This window comes from Equus caballus, chromosome 1, assembly GCF_041296265.1.
Source record: "Equus caballus isolate H_3958 breed thoroughbred chromosome 1, TB-T2T, whole genome shotgun sequence".
Classification (NCBI taxonomy): Eukaryota; Metazoa; Chordata; class Mammalia; order Perissodactyla; family Equidae; genus Equus; species Equus caballus.
In genome coordinates, this window is record NC_091684.1 from 161017128 (window position 1) to 161037867 (window position 20740).

The 20740-nt window shown below is 34.7% G+C and overlaps 1 protein-coding gene across 4 annotated transcripts in view; it reads right to left on the reverse strand.

The window, feature by feature from the left end:
• Nucleotides 1-20740, reverse strand: part of KNL1 (kinetochore scaffold 1) — a 56374-nt gene that overhangs the window by 17847 nt on the left and 17787 nt on the right. For 2 of the 4 annotated variants that reach the window (XM_070271916.1, XM_023619892.2), the window contains exons 6-13: nt 16160-16212; nt 15872-15899; nt 14213-14250; nt 12098-12150; nt 6154-11259; nt 4003-4141; nt 3524-3591; nt 3027-3125 (exon numbers count right to left, since the gene is read on the reverse strand). In XM_070271916.1, the coding sequence (XP_070128017.1) occupies nt 3027-3125; nt 3524-3591; nt 4003-4141; nt 6154-11259; nt 12098-12150; nt 14213-14250; nt 15872-15899; nt 16160-16212 (5584 nt within the window). Of the gene's footprint in view, nt 1-3026; nt 3126-3523; nt 3592-4002; nt 4142-6153; nt 11260-12097; nt 12151-14212; nt 14251-15871; nt 15906-16159; nt 16213-20740 lie in introns of all 4 variants that reach the window. The other 2 variants (XM_070271907.1, XM_014734033.3) reach the window with 1 other exon arrangement.

Here is a 20740-nt window from a genome sequence, read left to right on the forward strand (position 1 = left end):
GTGCCAAACAGATGCCCACAGCTGTGAAACTCATTTCCTATGGTCAATATACATTCCATCCCTTTGGCCTTTCCCTACTATGGGATTTTTAGATTTCTTTCCTGAGATAGCAAAAACTCTCTTTCTATCTTGATGGGTTTGTTCCCAGATCTATTTCCCCAACACTGGTCCTCCTGACCTCTGTAAGGCCTGAAATGAAAGGAGAAAGTCACACCCTCAAGAGTTAGCTCCTGAGGTATCCTCTCCCTTTTCCACCCTGCCAGCATCCTCTCTGCCTCCTATCCTTCCCCTCTGCTCTCCTCTGTTTCTCTTGGTCCCTTAGTACTTTCTGCTTTTCCTAAGAAAGGTATAGACTCTGGATACACACCTAGGCACTTTTCTACCCCCCATCTACAGCTGAGGCAAGAGGATTCTAGTGGGTAGGAGCAGCTATGGTGATAGGAATAATGAAGTTGGTGACCTGAAAGATGTGTGCCCATCTTTCCAGTTTCGGTCTTTGATTTACTTTTCACATTTAGACATATAATACTCCTGGAATTGATTTCCTTCTTAACAGCTTTATTGAGATTTAATTCACACACTATATAATTCACGCATTTAAGTATACAATTAAATGATTTTTTTTTTTTAAGATTGGCACCTGAGCTAACATTTGTTGCCAATCTTTTTTTTTCCTTCTTCTCCCCAAAGCCCCCTAGGACAGAGTTGTATATTCTAGTTGTAGGTCCTTCTGGTTGTGCTATGTGGGATGCTGCCTTAGCATGGCTTGATAAGCGGTAGCATGTCCGCGCCCAGGATCCAAACCAGTGAAGCCTGAGCTGCCGAAGTGGAACGTGTGTACTTAACCAATGCGCCACAGGGCCGACTCCAAGTCCTGTCTACCTTTTAAAGAACAGACTCACACATACATAGACATTTGGTTTATGGCAAAGATGCCCCTGAAGAATAGCAGTCTTTTCTATAAATGGTGTTGTATCAGTTAGATAGCCATAGGAAAAAAATGAACCTTGACCCATACTTCACACTATATACAAAATTCAATTCTATACAACACCAAAAGCACAAGTGACAAAATTAAAAATTGGGCTTCATCAAAATTAAACCTTTGTGCTACAAATGATACCATCAAGAAAGTGAAAAGACAACCCACAGAATGGTAGAAAACATTTGCAAGTCATACATTTTATAAGACCTGTATCCAGAATATATAAAGAACTCTTGCAACTCAATAATAAAAGGACAGCCCAATTTAAAAATAAAGGATCTGAACAGACATTTCTCCAATGAAGATAAGCAAATGGTCAATAAGCACAGAAAACATGTTCAGCATCATTAGTCATTAAGGAAATGCAAATCAAAACCATAATGAGTTACTACTTCACACCTGCTAGGATAGCTGTAATCAAAAAGACAAGTGTAGGGGCTGGCCCCGTGGCCGAGTGGTTAAGTTCGCGCGCTCCGCTGCAAGCGGCCCAGTGTTTCGTTGGTTCGAATCCTGGGCGCGGACATGGCACTGCTCGTCAGGCCACGCTGAGGCAGCGTCCCACATGCCACAGCTAGAAGGACCCACAACGAAGAATATACAACTATGTACTTGGGGGCTTTGGGGAGAAAAAGGAAAAAATAAAATCTTTAAAAAAAAAAAAAAGACAAGTGTAATAAAAATAAGTGTTGGCAAGGATGTGGAGAAATTGGAAGATGGGCATGGATGTTAGCTCAGGGCCAGTATTCCTCAGCAAAAAGAGGAAGATTGGTAGCAGATGTTAGCTCAGGGCTAATCTTCCTCAAAAAAAAAAATAAATAAATAAAATAAAATAAAAAAGGTAGACAGGACTCATCTGGTCCTAATGACAATTTTAACGGTAAATTTTAAAATAATATTTTTAATGGTAATTAATGAAAGTTTTCCACTTCTTGGGTTAACTTTGGTAATTTCCATTTTGCTAAAAAATCATCTTGGTCTTAAAATTTGTTGTCAGAGCTGATGGATTTTTAAAAAATTCTTTTAATTTCTCTCAATCTGTAGACATGTCTTCTCTCTCAATCTTCTATATTTTAGTTCCTCTTTTTACTTAATCAGGCCTTTAAGAGTTTTCTTAGCTATTGTCTTTTCAAAGTACCAGTTTTGGATTTGTTAACCTCCCTACCATTTTTTGTTTTCTATTTCATTAGCTTTACCATTTACCCGCATTAATTCTGTCTTCTTGCCTTGTTATGGATGTTATTTTGTTGCTCGTTTTCCAATTTCTTAAAGTGAGTATTAAAATTTTCTTTATTTTTAGACTCTCTTCTATAATAACATTGATATCTAAGGCTTTTAATTTCCTGCTAATTTTTGCTGTATGTCCCATAGATTTGGTATTAAATGTTCTCCTATACTTTGCTTTCTAAATAGTTTTGATTTCCTCTTTGATCAAAGAGTTACCCAGAAGTGCATCTTAATTTCCAAGAAGCTAAGAATGTTTCAGTCCTTTTATTAGTTCTAATTTTACTGGATTAAGATCAGATGATGTGGCCCATAAAATCTCCATTTTTTTCAATTTGTTAATGTCTTCTTTGCAGCCAAGGGCATAACTAATTTTTATAAATGTTTGACTGAAAAGAAAAAACATTCTTACATAAATGATACGTTTTTCTATTGATCTTTTACATTAGTCTGTTGATTATATTATTCAACTATTCTATGATCTTACATATGCTGATTTTGAAAAATGTTTATTACAAACTTCTGCTATATTTGGATTTTTATAACAGTGGGGAAAAGTATATGTTCAGGAAATCACAAACAAAAATGGAAAGGAATGAGAGAAAAAAATAAAATTTTACCCTATCGAAATTCATGATGTAAAAAAAATCAATTTTTATGCTAACCATAAATGTACCTACTACAGGAAAATTTTTTGTAGGAAAATTTGCTTCCTTAGACTCTTATCATTTTTGAATAAATGCTTGCTTTGATGCAGTTTAGTAAACCAGTACAATAAATTTTAACTGAGATAACTATTTTGCCAAGAAATTGCACTTACTTTGGCTGGGAGATTGCTCTGTCGGGGTTTCTGTATCAAAATGTGAACCTGAAGAAGTATAAAGAACTCCTTTATTGTTATTCTCCCATCTTTGAGTTTCTGAGGGAAGAAAAAAAGTATGCATGACCATTCAAGGTGAGCTCATTTTGATTATAATCACCTCATTTTTTCTAAATAACATAAAGTACTTTGCATATATTTGTGGAAATATTATTCAGATATTTGTAGGATACATATGAGCCTACAAATCTTTAAAATATTTTATCTAATATAATTTCTTAAGGTTATTCAGTAACAGTGGAATTGGGAAAAAACAACAAAACAAAGGTCTTCTAATTGTGCTTTCGACTCCACATAATTAATTGCCATGTTGAGTCCTTAACAAAAAAATTAGGCTCCTGTATATTTGAAATATTTCACAATTCCTTAAAAATTTTAAAAAGATAAAAAGACCAAGGAAATTAGTTGCATTAGAAATGAGAAATATTTTAACATACCTCCTTCAAGCTCTCTTCACAAATAGTGTCTCTGAGAAACTGTGATTCCATTTGACTACTGCGGTGTGCTAGGAGTAAAGCAAATTCAGGTGATAAGTCAAAATTAAATTGTAAACTTTATTTTAGTTATCCTTTAGGTTTACATGTGGTTCATGCTCCTGAAGCTATCCACTAGGATCTTTCTGGGAAGATAGTCATTTGTAGAGCAAAGTATATTACAGTTTTAAGGCTCCATTCAATGTTTCTCTACTAATTATAAGCCTGTTAAAGGAAATCACTCTACCACTTGTAGTATTAACACTTCTCAATTTATTAAGTAACTAAGAATTAAAAATAAACTGAATATTATTTTACTTATGAACTATTTATAACTCCCCAAAAGTTTATACAAATTTCAAATATCTCCTGCATTTAAATACATTTATTATTAGTCAAGTAAGCAGATGACTTCTATTATTTAGCCTTCCTAAAGATCTTACTGCTGAAGTCCAAAGAAGTCCCATCAGCTTTGATTGAATCCAGAGAACTGCTGCAACTAGATGGGGTCCTGCTCAGGCTTTTTATCAATACACTGGTAGCATTTTTATCTATTTCCCCTTCAGCATGGTGATCCAAAACCTGAAATTATCAATTAAGGAACATCATCAGGATAAAGTTATGACACTGTATACTTATAATAACTAAATATTTGTTGAACACTAACAGCAATACTACTTCTAACATAAAATTTATCTGTAATTCACATGAAATACCTTAGTAAAAAATTAGAATAAGTAAGAAGCAACTTAGGCCTTTAGAGTTAAAATAATTTTATTTAAAAATATGTAGAAATAATTTTGTGCATTATATTGTATAAGGAAATTGTTTCTCAGATCTATCTAAGTTACAGCCAGATCCTACGAGCTACCAAATGTTGACCTATCCAATTATTCAACTACCAGCCACCAGAGTCAGGGCTACTACACTGCAGAAAACCAGAATAGAATATTGGCTATATATGGTAGACTTAGCCAGAGTACAGAGAAGAAACTTATTTCCAGGCTTTAGTACTTCTTTCACCAGACCGAGACTCCTTTGGCTGAAGTCAAATAAGTGATGTGGTCCTGCTTTTACCATTTGAACCATTTGACTTTACAGCCTTAAATGCCATTTTTATACACCTACTCACATATGTTTTTGAGGACAATCTATTCTTTATCTAAATACTAGAATGTAAGCTCCACGAGAGCAGATTTTTGTCTGTGAATTCCCATTGACACATTCCCAGCACCTAAACAATACCCAGGACATAGCAGATACTCAATAGGTGTTTATTGAACAAAATAATACTAATTTTCATAGAACCTATTCAGTTACAAATTTTACATTACTGTTACTACTTTCTCAAAGCTTCATAGACGAACCATTTCCTCAGGACCTCATCTTATAGAACCACTGAGTCATCTTCTAAACTTACTTACATATTTCTTTTTTTCTTTTTTTGAGGAAGATTAGCCCTGAGCTAACATCTGCGGCCAATTCTCCTCTTTTTGCTGAGGTAGACTAACCCTGAGCTGAGGTCCGTGCCCATCTTCCTCTACTTTATATGTGGGACGACTGCCACAGTATGGCTTTACAAGCCATGTGTAGGTCCGCACCTGGGATCTGAACCGGTCAACCCAGGGTCACTGAAGCAGAATGTGCGAACTTAACTGCTGCGCCACCAGGAGAGCCCCACTTATGTATTTCTAAATGGAGTTTATACTTTGTTTTCTGTGAACCTCTGATACTTTTAAAATTTTATTTCTCCACTTACAAAACTCGGTTAAAGTGACAGGTTTTATTCTCCTCAAGTTATCCAAATCAGTGTTCTCTCAACTTCTTACAAAATCTATGACCTCTTTCATAACTACAAAAATCTTCCTTACTTTACTTTTCTTTTTGAGGAAGATTAGCCCTGAGCTAACATCTGCTGCCAATCCTCCTCTTTTTGCTGAGGAACACTGGCCCTGAGCTAACATCCGTGCCCATCTTCCTCCACTTTATATGTGGGACACCTACCACCGCGTGGCTTGCCAAGCAGTGCCATGTCCGCACCTGGGATCTGGACCAGCAAACCCCAGGCCGCCGAAGTGGAACTTGCAAACTTAACTGCTGCGCCACCGGGCCTGCCTCTTTACTTCACTTTTGAGATACTGGGCTTGACCTAGGCATTCTCCCATCCACTAATGAAACGGACTCTCAGCTTCTACATATCCTCATTAGCCAAGAAAAAAAAAATTTTTTAATGAAGTGTGCATAATAAAAAGGCTTTTTATCCTCCAAACATTTATAACACTGAAGATGACTTTTCAAACTAAATATACCCTTCCTAGAGATTCTCATATGCAAAGCCACAATGCCAAATCACTAGAGATGACAAAATATTTAGAATTACCTATTAATTTTCATACTACTTTCCATTTCATTTTTGTGACCATTTTTCACTTCAAATTGTTTTCATATCTAGCTTGATTCTATATAAAAATATTTCACCAGACTTATAACTGGAAATAATCAATTCTTGCTTACCCAAGACTAAAATTCAAATTCAAAAATACTCATAATTTTTAAAAAATCAAGAACATTCCTAAGTTCAAGACAGAACTCACCTCCTGATCTTGTGCAGTATCACTAACCCTAATCTCACTTTTTCTGATTTTTTTCTCATTCGGAATATCATCATCTTCTTCTTGTACCCAGGTTCTTTTTTGGCTATTGCAGGTTTCTTCCATTTTATTTTCAGATGGTGAAATCTCTTTTTGGTATGTCTCAATCAAGGCCTTCTCCTCAGTTTCTATACTAATAGAGTCTGAGGAATTAATCTCACCAGGATATATAGGAAGATTTTCCTCATTTATATATTGAGATGGACTTAAGTTCAGTTTAGCTGCAACAAATCCAATGCTTGAATCCTTAATGGAGACCGGCTGAGATTCTAAGTGATTTAAATCAGTTGTGTCTGCTGGAATCTGCTCCAGGTCATCAATACCAGTGACACTACAATTTCTCTTGTTTGGCAATCTGGGCAAAAATATTCCCAAAGAACACCTCCTCACTCTATCTTTTACACCTGTCATTAATGGTACAGAATTGGTTTCAGTTCTATTATGAGAACTTTTATTTTCTTCATCTCTATCATCTTTAACACTGCTGGACACTATGTTATTGTTATGTATTTCTGTGGCTTGCACTATACTCATATCATTGTGTGCCTTATTTACTAATTCAAGTAATTTTTCTGGAGAAGGTGGTATATGAACAGTTTGGAAATCTAAAAATTCTTCAGTTTTTCCATTCAAATTATTCAGATTTGGTTTGACACTACTAAAACTTGCAGCAGTAGATGCAATTACAGGATCTGATGCTTCTCTAGGATTGGCATGAGTTTGAATGACTTGCTTAGTCAAGTCTGAGTTACTGTGGAAATCTATAGCTGTGTTACATTTAGCTGTTTGAATCTTCTCCTTCAGTTCTTTTTTACAGGCTATAGTAAATTGTTTCTCATTATTGAGCATTTTGGACTCATTTTCACATGTGAGTACAGAGGAATTTCCTATAACAATATTTAAATTCTTATTTCCAGCTTTAGACAATATTGTTGCATCTTTATTGATAAGACCCTGTCCTTGTTGAGGTAACAGAGGTAGCTGGGTGGAGAGATGAGGCTGAGAAGCAACACAAACATCATTAACAAAGGTCTTCTTTAAACTGTATTCTGCCTTGTCAACAAAGGCCTCCATTTGATCCTTTGGAAGCTTAAAAGATACTCGCTTTGAATTAAGTTTAGTCATCTCTCCCAGATCTTGACCATATACTAAAGTCTGATTAGCTAACAGATTTTGGGGCTCCTTAATCAGATCTTGGTCTTTCAGCACTTTTATGACACAGTCTAACTGTCCTTTGGTATTGGCTTGAATAACTTTTTCTTTCTCTAGCAAAGAACAAGGAGCAGAGACAGCCAGTCCCTCAGATTTCAAGTGATATTCACCGGCTAAATCGTTTGCATAAGTAAGATCATTTTGTACTGGGCAATTATTGGCTTTCTCATCTTTATCACATAGGGACATGACATTCCCCTCTACATTATCAAAACAGGAAATGACATTTGGTAAACAGGAATAATTATCACTGGGTCCACAAATAGCAGATGCATGACTGTTTGTAAAATCCACGTTTCTTCTATCTGTACTATTTAAGTGACAGCTTTCAATTTTGGCTTTTTCCAACGCATAGGCCTGGTGTACAACTTTCCCCATGACCTCTTCATCGACAGCAGTACTATGGAATTTCATTTCTATCTCACCTTGACACCCAGACAACGTATTAGTAGGAACAAAGGGAATCATATGATGTTTTTGCTCAGTGTGAAGAACATTTTTGTCTTCTACAGCCAGTGTTTGTTTTTTAGTGATTTCTTGAAAAGTGCTACCATCCTTAGGAAAAGAAACACCCAAGATTTTTCCTTTTGTTATTCCAAATTTAGGGCACTCCTGAAGTATTTTCTCCGTGGCTTGACAATCAATGAAAACAGTATGGGACTTGGTGACTTCCAGATCATTGTGATTACCTACAAACATTACAGTTTTGTCTACAGGCCTAGTGGTTATTTGATCTGCTGAGACAATTTTACATTCTAAGGCACTTGTGTGACTTCTGGTGATCTCCATGTCATCCTGCCCACAGGTATACAAAACAGTTTTAGAAGTTCCTGCGAAAGGCACCAAACGGGAGTCTTCTCTGTCTTCCAGGGCACTTTGGTTATTTATTTCCACTGTACAACTCTGGGTGATATCCATATCATTTGTATCATTCTTTGAAAAAACAACGGTCTTGTCATTTTTGAGTCTAAGGCTTTTCCTTCTCTGACTTTTGCCTGATAGAGGTTCATTCAGAAATCCAGGCTTTTGTACATCTTTGTCATTTTTCCCAATGGTTGATTTAGACACTTCCATGTTATCATCAGCTATAAATGCTACAGCTTTCTCTGTGGGACCACTATTAGACCATTCTCCCAGTAGTGTTAGCTGGCTGACTTTTGCTGCTGAATGGTCACTTTCACCATTCTTTGGAAGGAAAACATTCTCCTCAGCAGGAATAGATGTCACTTTTGGTTCTTCAAGGCTTTTCCTTTTGGATAGTTCAAAGTTAGGTCTGTCTGGAAGTACAGTTTTCTCCTTTGCATGGTAGTCAATGAGAGCAGTATGGGACTTTGTCATTTCTAGTTCACCATGATTATCTACAAACATTACAGTTTTGTCCATAGTCTTAGTAGCTATTTCACCTGGTGAGACTGTTTTATATTCTATGGCAGTTGTGTGACTTCTAGTGACCTCCACATCATCCTGCCCACATGTATACAAAACAGTTTTAGAAGTTCCTGCCAAAGGCACCAAATGGGAATCATGGCCATCTAATAAAGGTCTATGATTTATTTCCTCTGTATGACTTTTGGTGATATCCATATCGTTCTCATCACCCTCTGAAAATACAATAGTCTTATCAATTTTTAGTCTGCCAATACTTTTCCTTTCACAAATTTTAACATCTTGCTTTTCATTCAAAAATCCAGGTTTCTGGACACTTTTGTCCTCTAACACATCCATGATATTATTAGAGATAAATACTCCTTCAGTTTTCTCTATAGGACTTTTATTACATTTTTCAACTTTTACAGCTACCTGTCTGTTTACTGTTGCTATCTGGCTGTTAGTGTTTTCTAAATTGGTCTTACCAAGTTCTTGTACTTCAGAAGGACCAAATCCAATGGCAATAGTGTGACTTTTGATTAGATCCATATTTTGCTCCTCCTCTGAACAAATAATTATCTTGTCACGGGAACATTCAGTGGTAGGATTGCCTAAACTTTTCCTCAGTGGCTCAGGCAGTTTAGAATTCCGGCCTGGTATAGATTTCACTGTATGACTGTTAACAGCAGTATTATGATTTTTCATGGCAGATTGTCCTTCTGATAAAAATAATGGCTTTGTGGCAGGAAACAAAGATTGCTCACATGAAACTGTATTTCTATCATTTGCTAGCATTACTTGTTTCTTAAGGTCTCCACTAGAGTATACTATATTATGTCTCATTGCTATGTCCTGGTTAATATCAGCTGACTGAGGAGAATCTTTATCAAGATAGGGTGAAACCTTCAAAACTTGATCTTTTTCTTTGCCCCAGGTGTCAGTTAGGATGTTTTTAGATATTACGTTTGGTTGTTGGGATGGTTCAATATGACTTTTGGTCATTTCTTCCCATTCATCTAAAGGGCTTTTGCTCTGAGAGTGAGATTTACTGGTATTCTCAGATGCTAGATTATAAGATGCAAGACAGACTTGACTTTCTAAATTAGTTGTGTGACTTTTAGTCAAATCCATATCTTCACCTGTGAAGATTTCAGTCTTTTTGTCAGTCAATGAAATAGATAAAGGATTTGTCAGGCTTTGCTGTAATCTTTCCTTAGATACATGAGGAACTGAGCTACAATTTACATTCATTTCCTGAACTTCTGACACAGTTATGTGATTTTGGAACATCATTTCTTTTTCAGGTATTGGTGCAGCTGCTATCTGTACATTTGTCTGATCTTGCTTAAAAATTTGATTATCTATTGCAACCGTGTGACTCTTGGTAATGTCCATGCTATCCTCTCCTGAATAAGTAGTTTTCTCTATGAGAGGAGTGATGGCATCTGGATTGGGATACATTTTAGAATAATTACTGTCATGCTTTAGCAAATTTTTCTCCTCTCTCATACTTGAGAGACACTTGGTGAGGTCCATAGCATTATTACAACTAGAATAGAAAAATGTCTTATTATCTTGAATAGCTGGACTGGAACATACAGATTCTTCGATCATGGTCAATGTTCTGGCATCTTGGTTAGAAGGCTGTGTGACTGTGTGAGTTTCTGTCCCTGTAATATGACTTCTGGTAACATGTACTTCACCTTTAGGGTTTAAGGAAGGGTATTGAAAAGGAACATTCAGTTTATTCTCAAAGACTGTCGTCTTTCCTGCAGCTATAGTTCCATATCCTGTTGTAACATCTGTCACGACATTCTGAGTTTGATTTTCTATTTCAGATAAATTATCTGAGGGTAAAATCTGTATAGTGTGGTTAACTGTCAAGTCCATAAAATCATTGCCATAAACTGTAATATCATCACCTTTAAATTCCCTTAAGCTGACCTCACTGGATGTAGGAACCAGAGTCTGAATATTGGCTGTATGACACTGGGTGAAATTCATCCCATCATCTTGTTCTCTAAAGATTCTAGTCATATTACTGCTATTTTCATCTGTATTAACAGATACATGCATTTGATGTATAGAAGAGGCCCTATTTGATTCTTTGGCATGAACAGATATCTCAGAATTTTCTTTATCAGGTCCCGTAGAAGAAGCCTTACATTTTCCTTCTTTCAATCTTTTTATAAAGTCATTGAAATTTATTTTCTTTTCTGAAGAAGTGTTTTGATCCATGGAAAAATTTAATTCTTTCTTCATACTTGAATCCTCAGTGTGGAGCTTCAGGTTAGCCAGAAATGATGTGGTATCTATTTTGGTGGATGTTTCACTTTTGGTACAATCTAAAAGGCCTTTGGTAATCATCACGGTGTGACTTGCTGTCAGATCCATCTGGTTTTCATCTGAAAAGATGACTGTCTGGTCATTTGCATGTTTCTTTTCATCGTTGTGTTCTGTTATTGAAATCTATAATGAAAACAAAATATAAGAGATCAGATTAAACGCAAACTTTTAAAAAGGCATTTTACAACATGTATTATATAGAGAATACTATATAAACAATCCTCAATGATGGTTTCACGATACATTGATTTGTTTGAATCAGTGGTGTGGTGTGCAGCCCGTAATTTGTTATTAAAACATTTTCTAAAATCTGTGAACACTTTTAGTGTTTCTGGACAAATTAAAAATTCAAGGTTAATTATACACCCAATAGAATGACTAAAAAATGAAAAAGACTGACAATACCAAATGTAACTGTAATGAAAATTCTAGTTACTGTATTAGATAGATATTCTCATTCTAAATAAAAAAGACTTGGAAAGGGATAAGTGTATGATGGCTAATTTATGTACACTCTGTACTCTTGGGAGCTGAGTTCTTTTTGAATCTTAATGCAGTGGTTTTATCTGTAACGACATGGTCTAACTCCTTGCTACTCAAAGTATGGTCTGTGGACCAGTGTACTAGTATCACCCAGGACATTGTTAAACGTATAGAATCTCAGGGCCTACCCCAGATCTACTGGATAAGAATCTATATTTTAACAAAATCTTGAAATGATTCATATGCCCATTAAAGTTTGAGAAGTCCTGATATAAATAATATATTTCTCTCTCATTTAAACTGGCAGTGATTTAACTGTTCTTGGTTAACTGGAAAGGTAGGAAGGTTTTCCAGTCTATACTCGTCCATTTTCGTAAGTAATCCCTAAATCATACCATTACCATTAAATTTTTTGTGTTTTTAAAGTTTTAACTGTCAAGGGAGATTAAAATATAAAGGCACTTGCATGAACTCATACCTCTCTCTGTTGCCTCTGGATCTGAATGGGAGCACAAAGCAATGTGTCCATCCCTATTGAGGAAAAACAGAAAACTATAGTCAATGACAAAGATATGTAACACCAAGAGCCTGATTTTCCTTTTCTTAGGTTCTTTATCAGTTACAAGTATTTAGTGAAGTTTAATCAGTTACTAAGCCCTTCGTAAGGACTTAGGTATTAAATTTCAATAAGACTTTTAATTGTCTCATCTCAGGGACAGAGAGATCAGTGATTATTGTATTCTCTGTATGACTGAAATATTTTTAGAATGTGGTGGAGATTTTAAAGGTAGAATTTTAAGGGTGGAAAGTTTGGACATGCTTTTTCCCCCTTCATTCCTCCATTTTTATTTCCTGGATAATAGAGGTTACATGGTAAAGAGTACCAACTGATGAGACTGAAACGTTAGGGTAAGATTTTGAAGCATTTTTTATTCTATGTTAAGGAATCTAGACAGTCCCATGATAAGATGTGTATTTTATAAAAATAATTCCAGAGAAGGAGAAGAAAGTAGATTCAAAATAAGATGAACCAATGAGGAAGCTACTGTAATAGTTCAGATACAAAATGATGGGAGTTTATGTTAGGGCAAGAGACAATGAGAATGGAAGTAAGGGATTAGATTCAAAACATTTTAGAATTGAAATATAAAGGTTTAGGTAAGCAACAAACTAGACTTTGGAAATAAGGCAGATATTGAAGATACTAAAACAGAAAACATTTAAAAATACTTAAGTTTAAAAGCAAATCCTTAGAATATTTTAAAGAATTTATGGCAACCTCGGCTGAGTATGATGAAGTAATTATAGGCTTTTTATTAAAAGCCTTATTTATATATCAAGCTTCCATTCATTTGTTCAACAAATATTGATTCAGAACCTATTATGTGCCCCAAAAGTCAACTATCTACTAAAGCAGAAAGAACAAGACAAAATTTCTGGATTCAGAGTTCCTAGTCTAACAAGAGAGGCAGAAGTAAATACCTAAAATACAATGTGATAAATCCTACAATAGACTGAGAAATAAAAGGGGTGTTATGAAAACACAGGACAGAATGACTGACTCCTTGGTTTTGTCAGAGAAGGCTCCATTTAAACCACTACAGTACTACTTAATATATGGTACCAGTCTGTGAACTGCTTGTTATCAATTCATGATGAAATAAGGAGCTTGCAGCCAATGTAAATCAACTAATATTTCCTTCATCAAGAAAGCTTTGCTAAGAAAAAAAAAATGTCAGCTAAACTAAACAGTAGTTTACTGCCATAGTTGATTCACATTCTAGTGCAAGTTCCTTTTTTTGTCATGGACTATAACAGTTTATGGACTGGCTAATCTGAAGAGCTCTTAAGTTAAGCTAAATGAAAAGCCAAATTAAGTGAAAAATGAGAAGACTGCTAGGCAAATTGGAGTAGGAAGAGCACTTTAGTAGAGGAAATAGCATTTACAAATGGATACAGGTAGAAAAAAGTTCACATGGGGAACTGCAAATAGTTCTTCATGGACTAGAGCATAGGCTGCCTATAAAGGGCAAGAGATAAAGTTGAAGACAAGCCAAACTATAAAGCCCTTTCTAAGTCTATCCTAAGGAGTGTGGGTTTTATCCTGTAAGCAAAAAAGTGTCAGTGAACAATTTTAAGCTGGGAGGTAACATGATCAGATTTATAAATATGTAGAATGGATTAGAAGGAAAAGAAATTAAATACAGTAGCCAAGAAAGAATAATGAGGAAGTCAAACAGTGGCAGGAAGAATAGAGAATAAGTAACAGCTTTGTAAGATATTTAGGAGACAGAAGAGGAAGACAGTAGGGCCAAATGGATATGGGGAATGAAAGAAAATTTGAAAAAATGACTCAATTCCTGAGTTGAATGAATGACAGAGTGAGTGGGAGTACAAGCTAGAGAAAATAAGAGGAACAGTAGGTTTGAGAGAAATAATAGTAAAGTTTGTGAAATTTTAAATTGCAGATTTTGTGTAAAGAACAGAGCCCTCTTCACATTTTTTTTTTCATGGTTCTTTTACATATTCCTTTCAGGGAGTCCAGATGAAGAGAAAAGGAGTATGATAAGAAAAGTATTCTGGTCATACTTACCAGTAATCTCACAGCAGTTATCTTCCGGATTCTTATTCCTAAAAATTAAAAAGTATTTTCAAAATCTATAAGACAAACAATTACCAAGAATCATTAACAGTTGAAAGAGTAGGGAAGGCAAAAGGTTTTCATAGGGTGACTGGCAGAAAAACACAAAGACAGCTTTAAAAAAAGACTTATCTAATACCGGTCGAAGAAATTACAAGGCAATTAACAGGACCCTTTTCAGATTGGTCTTAATGGTTTGTTCATTTCAAGAATACTAAAAAAATATGTTTAATACATGCCACTTGCTTATTATTATTTTTGGTTTTTAAAAAGAATGACTGAGTCAGCCCTGATGGCCTAGTGGTTAAAGTTCAGTGTGCTCTGCTTTGGCAGCCTGGGTTGTTCCTGGGTGCAGAACCACCCACTTGTCTGTCAGTAGCCATGCTGTTGTGGTGGCCTGCACAGAAGAACTAGAATATACAACTATGTACAGGAGCTTTGGGGAGAAAAAAAAGAGAGAGGAAGATTGGCAACAGATGTTAGCTCAGGGCAAATCTTCCCCACCTGCCGCCCCCCCCCCAAAAGAATGACCTATAAAGTAATTCATTTTCTAGCAATTTAGCCTAAAAAGTAAATAAAAGGAAACAACTCAAATGTCCATCAATAGGGAGCTAACTAAATGTTGGTGCAGACATATAATTTATTATAATAGACTGAGGTAGATCTACATGTAACAACATGGAAAGTGCTACAAGACATTATTAAGTGATTCCATTTTTGTCTTGTCAAAAAAAAAGATAAGGATAAACATGTACTTGGATATACATATAAAATTTCTGTAAAGACATCCAAAATTATCCACAGTGGTTATCTGTGAGGAGCCTATGTAATATGGCTTAGAGATTTTTCTCTATCAGTAAGCATAAAGAGAATCTTTTTTTCCCCAGCTCAACAGTAGTCAATTACATGAAAAAATTGCAATTTATTTAACTAGTCCTTTACTGATGAACCTTTAGTATCTTTCACATCTTTTACTATTACAAAAAATGCTGTAGTGAACAACCTTATATATTCATTATTTCAAACATTTACAAGCATATTGATAAGATAAATTCCCAGACACAAAATTGCTGAGTCAAAGGGCATGTGCATTTAAAATTTTGAATGATATTGCTAATTGCCTTCTACAATTTATACAAAATAGCAATGGATGACTCTTTACCTATACTCTTAATTGATTACATGAAAAATCATATCTTAGTATAGTCTGAGTTTGTATTTCTTTTATAACGAATGAAGATAAGCATCTTTTCCTTTGTCTAAGAGCTATTGGTATTTACTTTTCTATGTACTAATATTAAAACAAAACTAATTTAATGAAAAAATCTGAAGACTTGATATTTGTTGTTTTGTACTAGTTGATGCATTTAAGGATTTATATATGACAGGAGAGTGTTTCATCACTTTATTAAAAGGATAAGCTACACAATGCACATATTTATCAGATATAGCAGTATATTAAATTCTGCAAAGAATTTGTTTTCTGAATTAATCCTAAGTATTCCACAAAGGGACACAAAAAAATAAAAAAAGAAGACATTTAAAAAATACTTCATTAATAGGAATAAACAGCTTTTAAAATATAATTTGAATCACATTTTCCTTACTTACCGTATAAACAGAGCATTTTCTCCTGCTTCTGTTTCTAAAAATAAAATAAAAATTAAATTTGTTCAAGGATACACTGAGAAAGCATTAGAAAAATTGCATAAGGACATTAACAATAACGACAACAAAAAGAAATCACTAACTGTCCACCTTACTTTCTGCCTCCCATGCCTCAAGCTGTACTTTTTAAGCAATAAGATAGACAATAAGTTATATCAACTATCTGGTTAGATAGCTGCAGTAAAATTTTATGGAAAACAGATTTAGCAGGGATTGCAATAACATATTTACCTTCAATTTCTGACTTTCTTACTATTTTCTTATATGACTCTGTCTGGAATACTCTAGAAGAGAAAGCAAACATTACTGAAAATCTGCAACTTTTAATTAGAATCCCATGGTGTTAATTTATAGTCTGTTTTGAGATGGGTACAGATAACACTTTGATTTCAGCTTCTTTTTGCTACACAGCACATACTATTAATATTTCAAAGGCCAAAATTAGTTTACTACATTAAAATCTGTTATGGTTTGTTTGTGTGTGTGTGTGTGTGCGAGGAAGATTAGCCCTGAGCTAACATCTGTGCCAATTTTCCTCTACTTTATACGTGGGACGCCTCCACAGCATGGCTAATGAGTGAAGTAGGTCTGCACCTGGGATCCAAACCTGCGAAGCCAGGCTTTCAAAGCAGAGCAAGGGTAACTTTAACCCCCTTGGCCATGGGGCTGGCCCCTGTTATGGGTTTTTAATGAGCTTTCATAGAATCATTATTTTATCCCTCTCAATAACCTAAAATTTTCATTTTATTCAACAAACATTTATTAAGCATTATCTACCTGGTGCTATATGTTAGAGTCTGACACATGATCCTTGACCTCAGGGAGCTTTCGCTCTAAGTAGAGAGCTGGATTATAAACATTACTTCACTGACTTTTGTTATTAACAGTTCAGATAAGGTGGCATGGACTCCAGAGGAGGGAATCTCTTTTCACTGGGATGATTAAGAATAAGCTTCTTGGGGCCTGCCCCGTGGCGAAGTGGTTAAGTTCACGCACTTGGCTTCAGCGGCCCAGGGTTTCGTCGGTTTGGATCCTGGGTGCGGACACGGCAACGCTCATTAGGCCACATTGAGGTGGCATCCCACATACCACAACTAGAAGGACCCACAACTAAAATATACAACTATGTACTTGGGGGATTTGGGGAGAAAAAGCAGAAAAAAAAAAAAGAAAAAGAAGATTGGCAACAGTTGTTAGCTCAGGTGCCAATCTTTAAAAAAAAAAAAAAGAATAAGCTTCATGGAGAAGTAGCACTTCATATCTGCCTTGGAGAATCAGACCAGTTCATTTTCATTCTGGTAATATTAAGTATCATAGAGATATATAGATATATATATATAGATATATATAGAATCTCTTAATTAGAAGGAGAATTTTATTTCAATTACAAAAAAGCAGCAAACATTTGTATGCATGCTGTGTGCCAAGCACTTTGTTACGTTCTTTACATGCATTTTTAACGATTATAACAATTACCATGTTATTTTACAGATGTAGATATTGAGGGTCATAAAGGTTAAGTAACTCTCAAGGTCATATAATTGATAAATGGCACAGCCCAAATGCAAACCCAAATTTGTCCAACTTCAAAATCTGAATTTATAACTACAAAGTTATACTTGAAACAACTTTTCTTCAAATAATTTATAATAGAAAAATAGAAGCCTTTTTATTCAACATGAGCAGGATCAGTTAATCAAAAAATATCTTTTAAAATAAGGAATCATAAGCAATCCTTACACACCTTAAACATTTAAAAAAAATTAAAACACATAAATGAATTTTAATTTGCAAATCTCCTAATGTCAATCTGAGGTCTTTACTCTGAGTGTGGATCTATTGGTACAATTTTAATGTATTTATAAAGTGGAATAAACACTTAAAGAAACTTTGAAGCAATATAAACACAGAATCTTTCTAAATTTTTATGAATGATTTCCCTATCTTTTATGTTGTCTCACCCATACCAAACCTGAAAGCATTTTTAAAAATAAATTCACCTTTATCAAGTTTTTCCTAGCCATTCAGTATAATTTTCGTAGAAATAACTATCTTTGTCTTTTGAGCTCATTTTCATTGGTTTATGTAATATTAAATTAAATTATGTAATTACAACAACTTCAACTAGATAAACAAGATAAACACTTCTTGGTAAGCCTACCAATCAACTCTCAGGATTTGAAGTTTATGGACATGACAGAGTGTTTAGTGTGCTGTAGGTATCAGTATGTTTTACAAGGGGAATGAAAAATATAGGTTAAGTCTAACAATTCAGTTAGGTGGGAGTTGTTAAGAGAGCTTTTACTGTACTTGTTTCTATATCTAGAATCCTGTAAGTTTTTCAATTATCTATTTTAACAAAGAATATATTTTTGAAACATTACTTATACATCGTTTATGACATTTTCTGTCATAACATACACTATCTCATTTTGGCCATGCAATAACACTATGAGATATGTAAGGACAATTACTTCCATGTTAAAAAGGAGGAAACTGATGCTCTGATAAGTTAAATGACTTAAACTAAGGGCTATTTAGTAATAAGCCAGAACCTGTTCTGGGTTTTTTTGGGTTTTGAATCTGAAATTCCTTTTAATATCCCAGAGCCATTTTAGGAAAGTAAGTATAGTGAATAGATTATTTCCAAAGAATGGAAAGGGTAGAAGAGGTATAACAGCATTTGGGAAAAGTATTCAAAAGCAGTGCAAATAGCAGTAGACTAGGAATTAGGAGACCTATATTATAATTGAGGTTTTGTCACTACCTATATTACCTTGGGAAAGTCATGCCACCTCCCTGGCTTTAATCTTCTCATCTAAAGGATGAAGAGTTTGGACTCGATTCTCTAAGGTTCCTTTTAATTTTAACATTCTATCATCTAAAACACAAATTTGAGTAGAAAACGCTTAATTTTCTCATATATCTATCCCAGGCACTCCTTCTTGTCTCAGAACTTCCCTGTTGACTTCTGGGAACATGTTTTTTATTAGCCAAACTCATTATAAAACAAACAAAAGAAACAGAATAAGCCAAGTGATCATTAATAACACAGCAAATCGGAAAAACAAAGAAAACAGCAGAATTTAAAACTTATATTTATACAGGAAAACACCCAATAAGCAAAATTAATATGGGTAAAAAAATTTGCAATACAGATGAAAAAGGGCTGTTGATATCCTTAATAGTTAAAGAACTTTAACAAGTCAAAAGCAAAAGAGAACTATTCACATCAAGAAGAAGAAAGACCTAGAAACAATGACTAATTAAACAACAAGGAGAACCTAATAAGCATCCAGATTGTGGTCTCTAAATGCCATTTCCTACTAAAAAGAACTGGGCTCACTCCTTGGAGAAAGGGCTGATTCCACGTCTGGGACCGATAATACACAAGATGAACATAAATATCTTGTTATACTATAAAGCAAAGAAGCTATCAAAGATTACGGGGTTATGTCAAAAGGTTAGAAACCAAAATGAAGAAATTCCACTGGTCAAAGATACAGTAATTTGAGTATCAATAAAAATAATAATTACAATGTACTGAAGTACATGAAATATAATTAAGATGATGGTCTTGATACTTAGATTTAGATATTTAGATAAAGATAACAGGGGAAAAAAAGCTCATTAGTCAACTTTGAAGGATGCTAGGAAACCAACTCATTACACTGAAAACTAGTAAATAATGGGGGGAAAAAAACCCGGAATTTAACCTGACTTTCGTTTTATAAACCATAATTCAGAGTAAACAAACAGCTATTATGGGAAAGTCCTCTCAATAGAAGTGCTGTTAATAAATGAGGAAGGAATAACAGAATGAGAATAATATCAATTAACAAAATCTAAAGAAATAATGGATTTAGGCAATGATCATCAATGGCTGTTAACATCAGAAAAAGAAAGATAACTGAACATTAGGTGACATCTGATGGAAGCACAGGATGCTACCTATGAAGTATTCTTGTCTAAAACAGGAAATTTAAGTCAAATCAAGCCTTCCAGATCTAACAACCAATTGACTGGAAATCTAGAGTAAAAGAACATATTAAACAGTATTATCCCATGGGGATACAACCAGCAAAACCCAGAATGTGGGACACTCTATAGAACAAACAACCTAGTTTCTTAAAAAAATAAATTATAAGGAAAAAAAAGGGAGGAAGAGCCTACAGATTAAGAGACTGAAAAGACATATCAACCAAATGGAATGTGTTAACCTTGTTTGGATACTGAGTTACACGGATCATTTAGGGAAAAAAATTGAGACAATCAGGGAAACATGAACACTGACTAGATGTTTGATGACATCATGGAATTACTGTCAGCTTTTCAAAGATGTGATAATAGCATTATGAATATGTTTTTAAAAAATATTCTGTCTTTTAAAGATATGGAAAAATATTCTGTATCTTTTAACGATATAACTAATGCACTATATCTGGGATTCACATAAAAAGAATCCAGTGGGAGAGGTACGGAAACTAAGTGGGGGTGTAGTGAAACAAGAGTGGCCTTGTACAACCAGAGAGACTACAACTACAATATACAACTATGTCTTGGGGGTTTGGGGAAGGAGAAGAAGGAAAAAAAAAAAGGAAGATTGGCAACAGATATTAGCTCAGGTGCCAATCTTTAAAAAAGAAAAAGAAAAAAAAGACTGGCCATAGCTGACAATTGTTGTAGGTAGAAAATGAGTACCTGAGTTTTCGTGATACTATTTTCTGTACTTTTGTGTATGTTATAAATTTTCTATCATAAAATGGGGAGGGGAAAGGAAAAGGAAACTGTAAGTTTTCTTTTTTTTTTCCA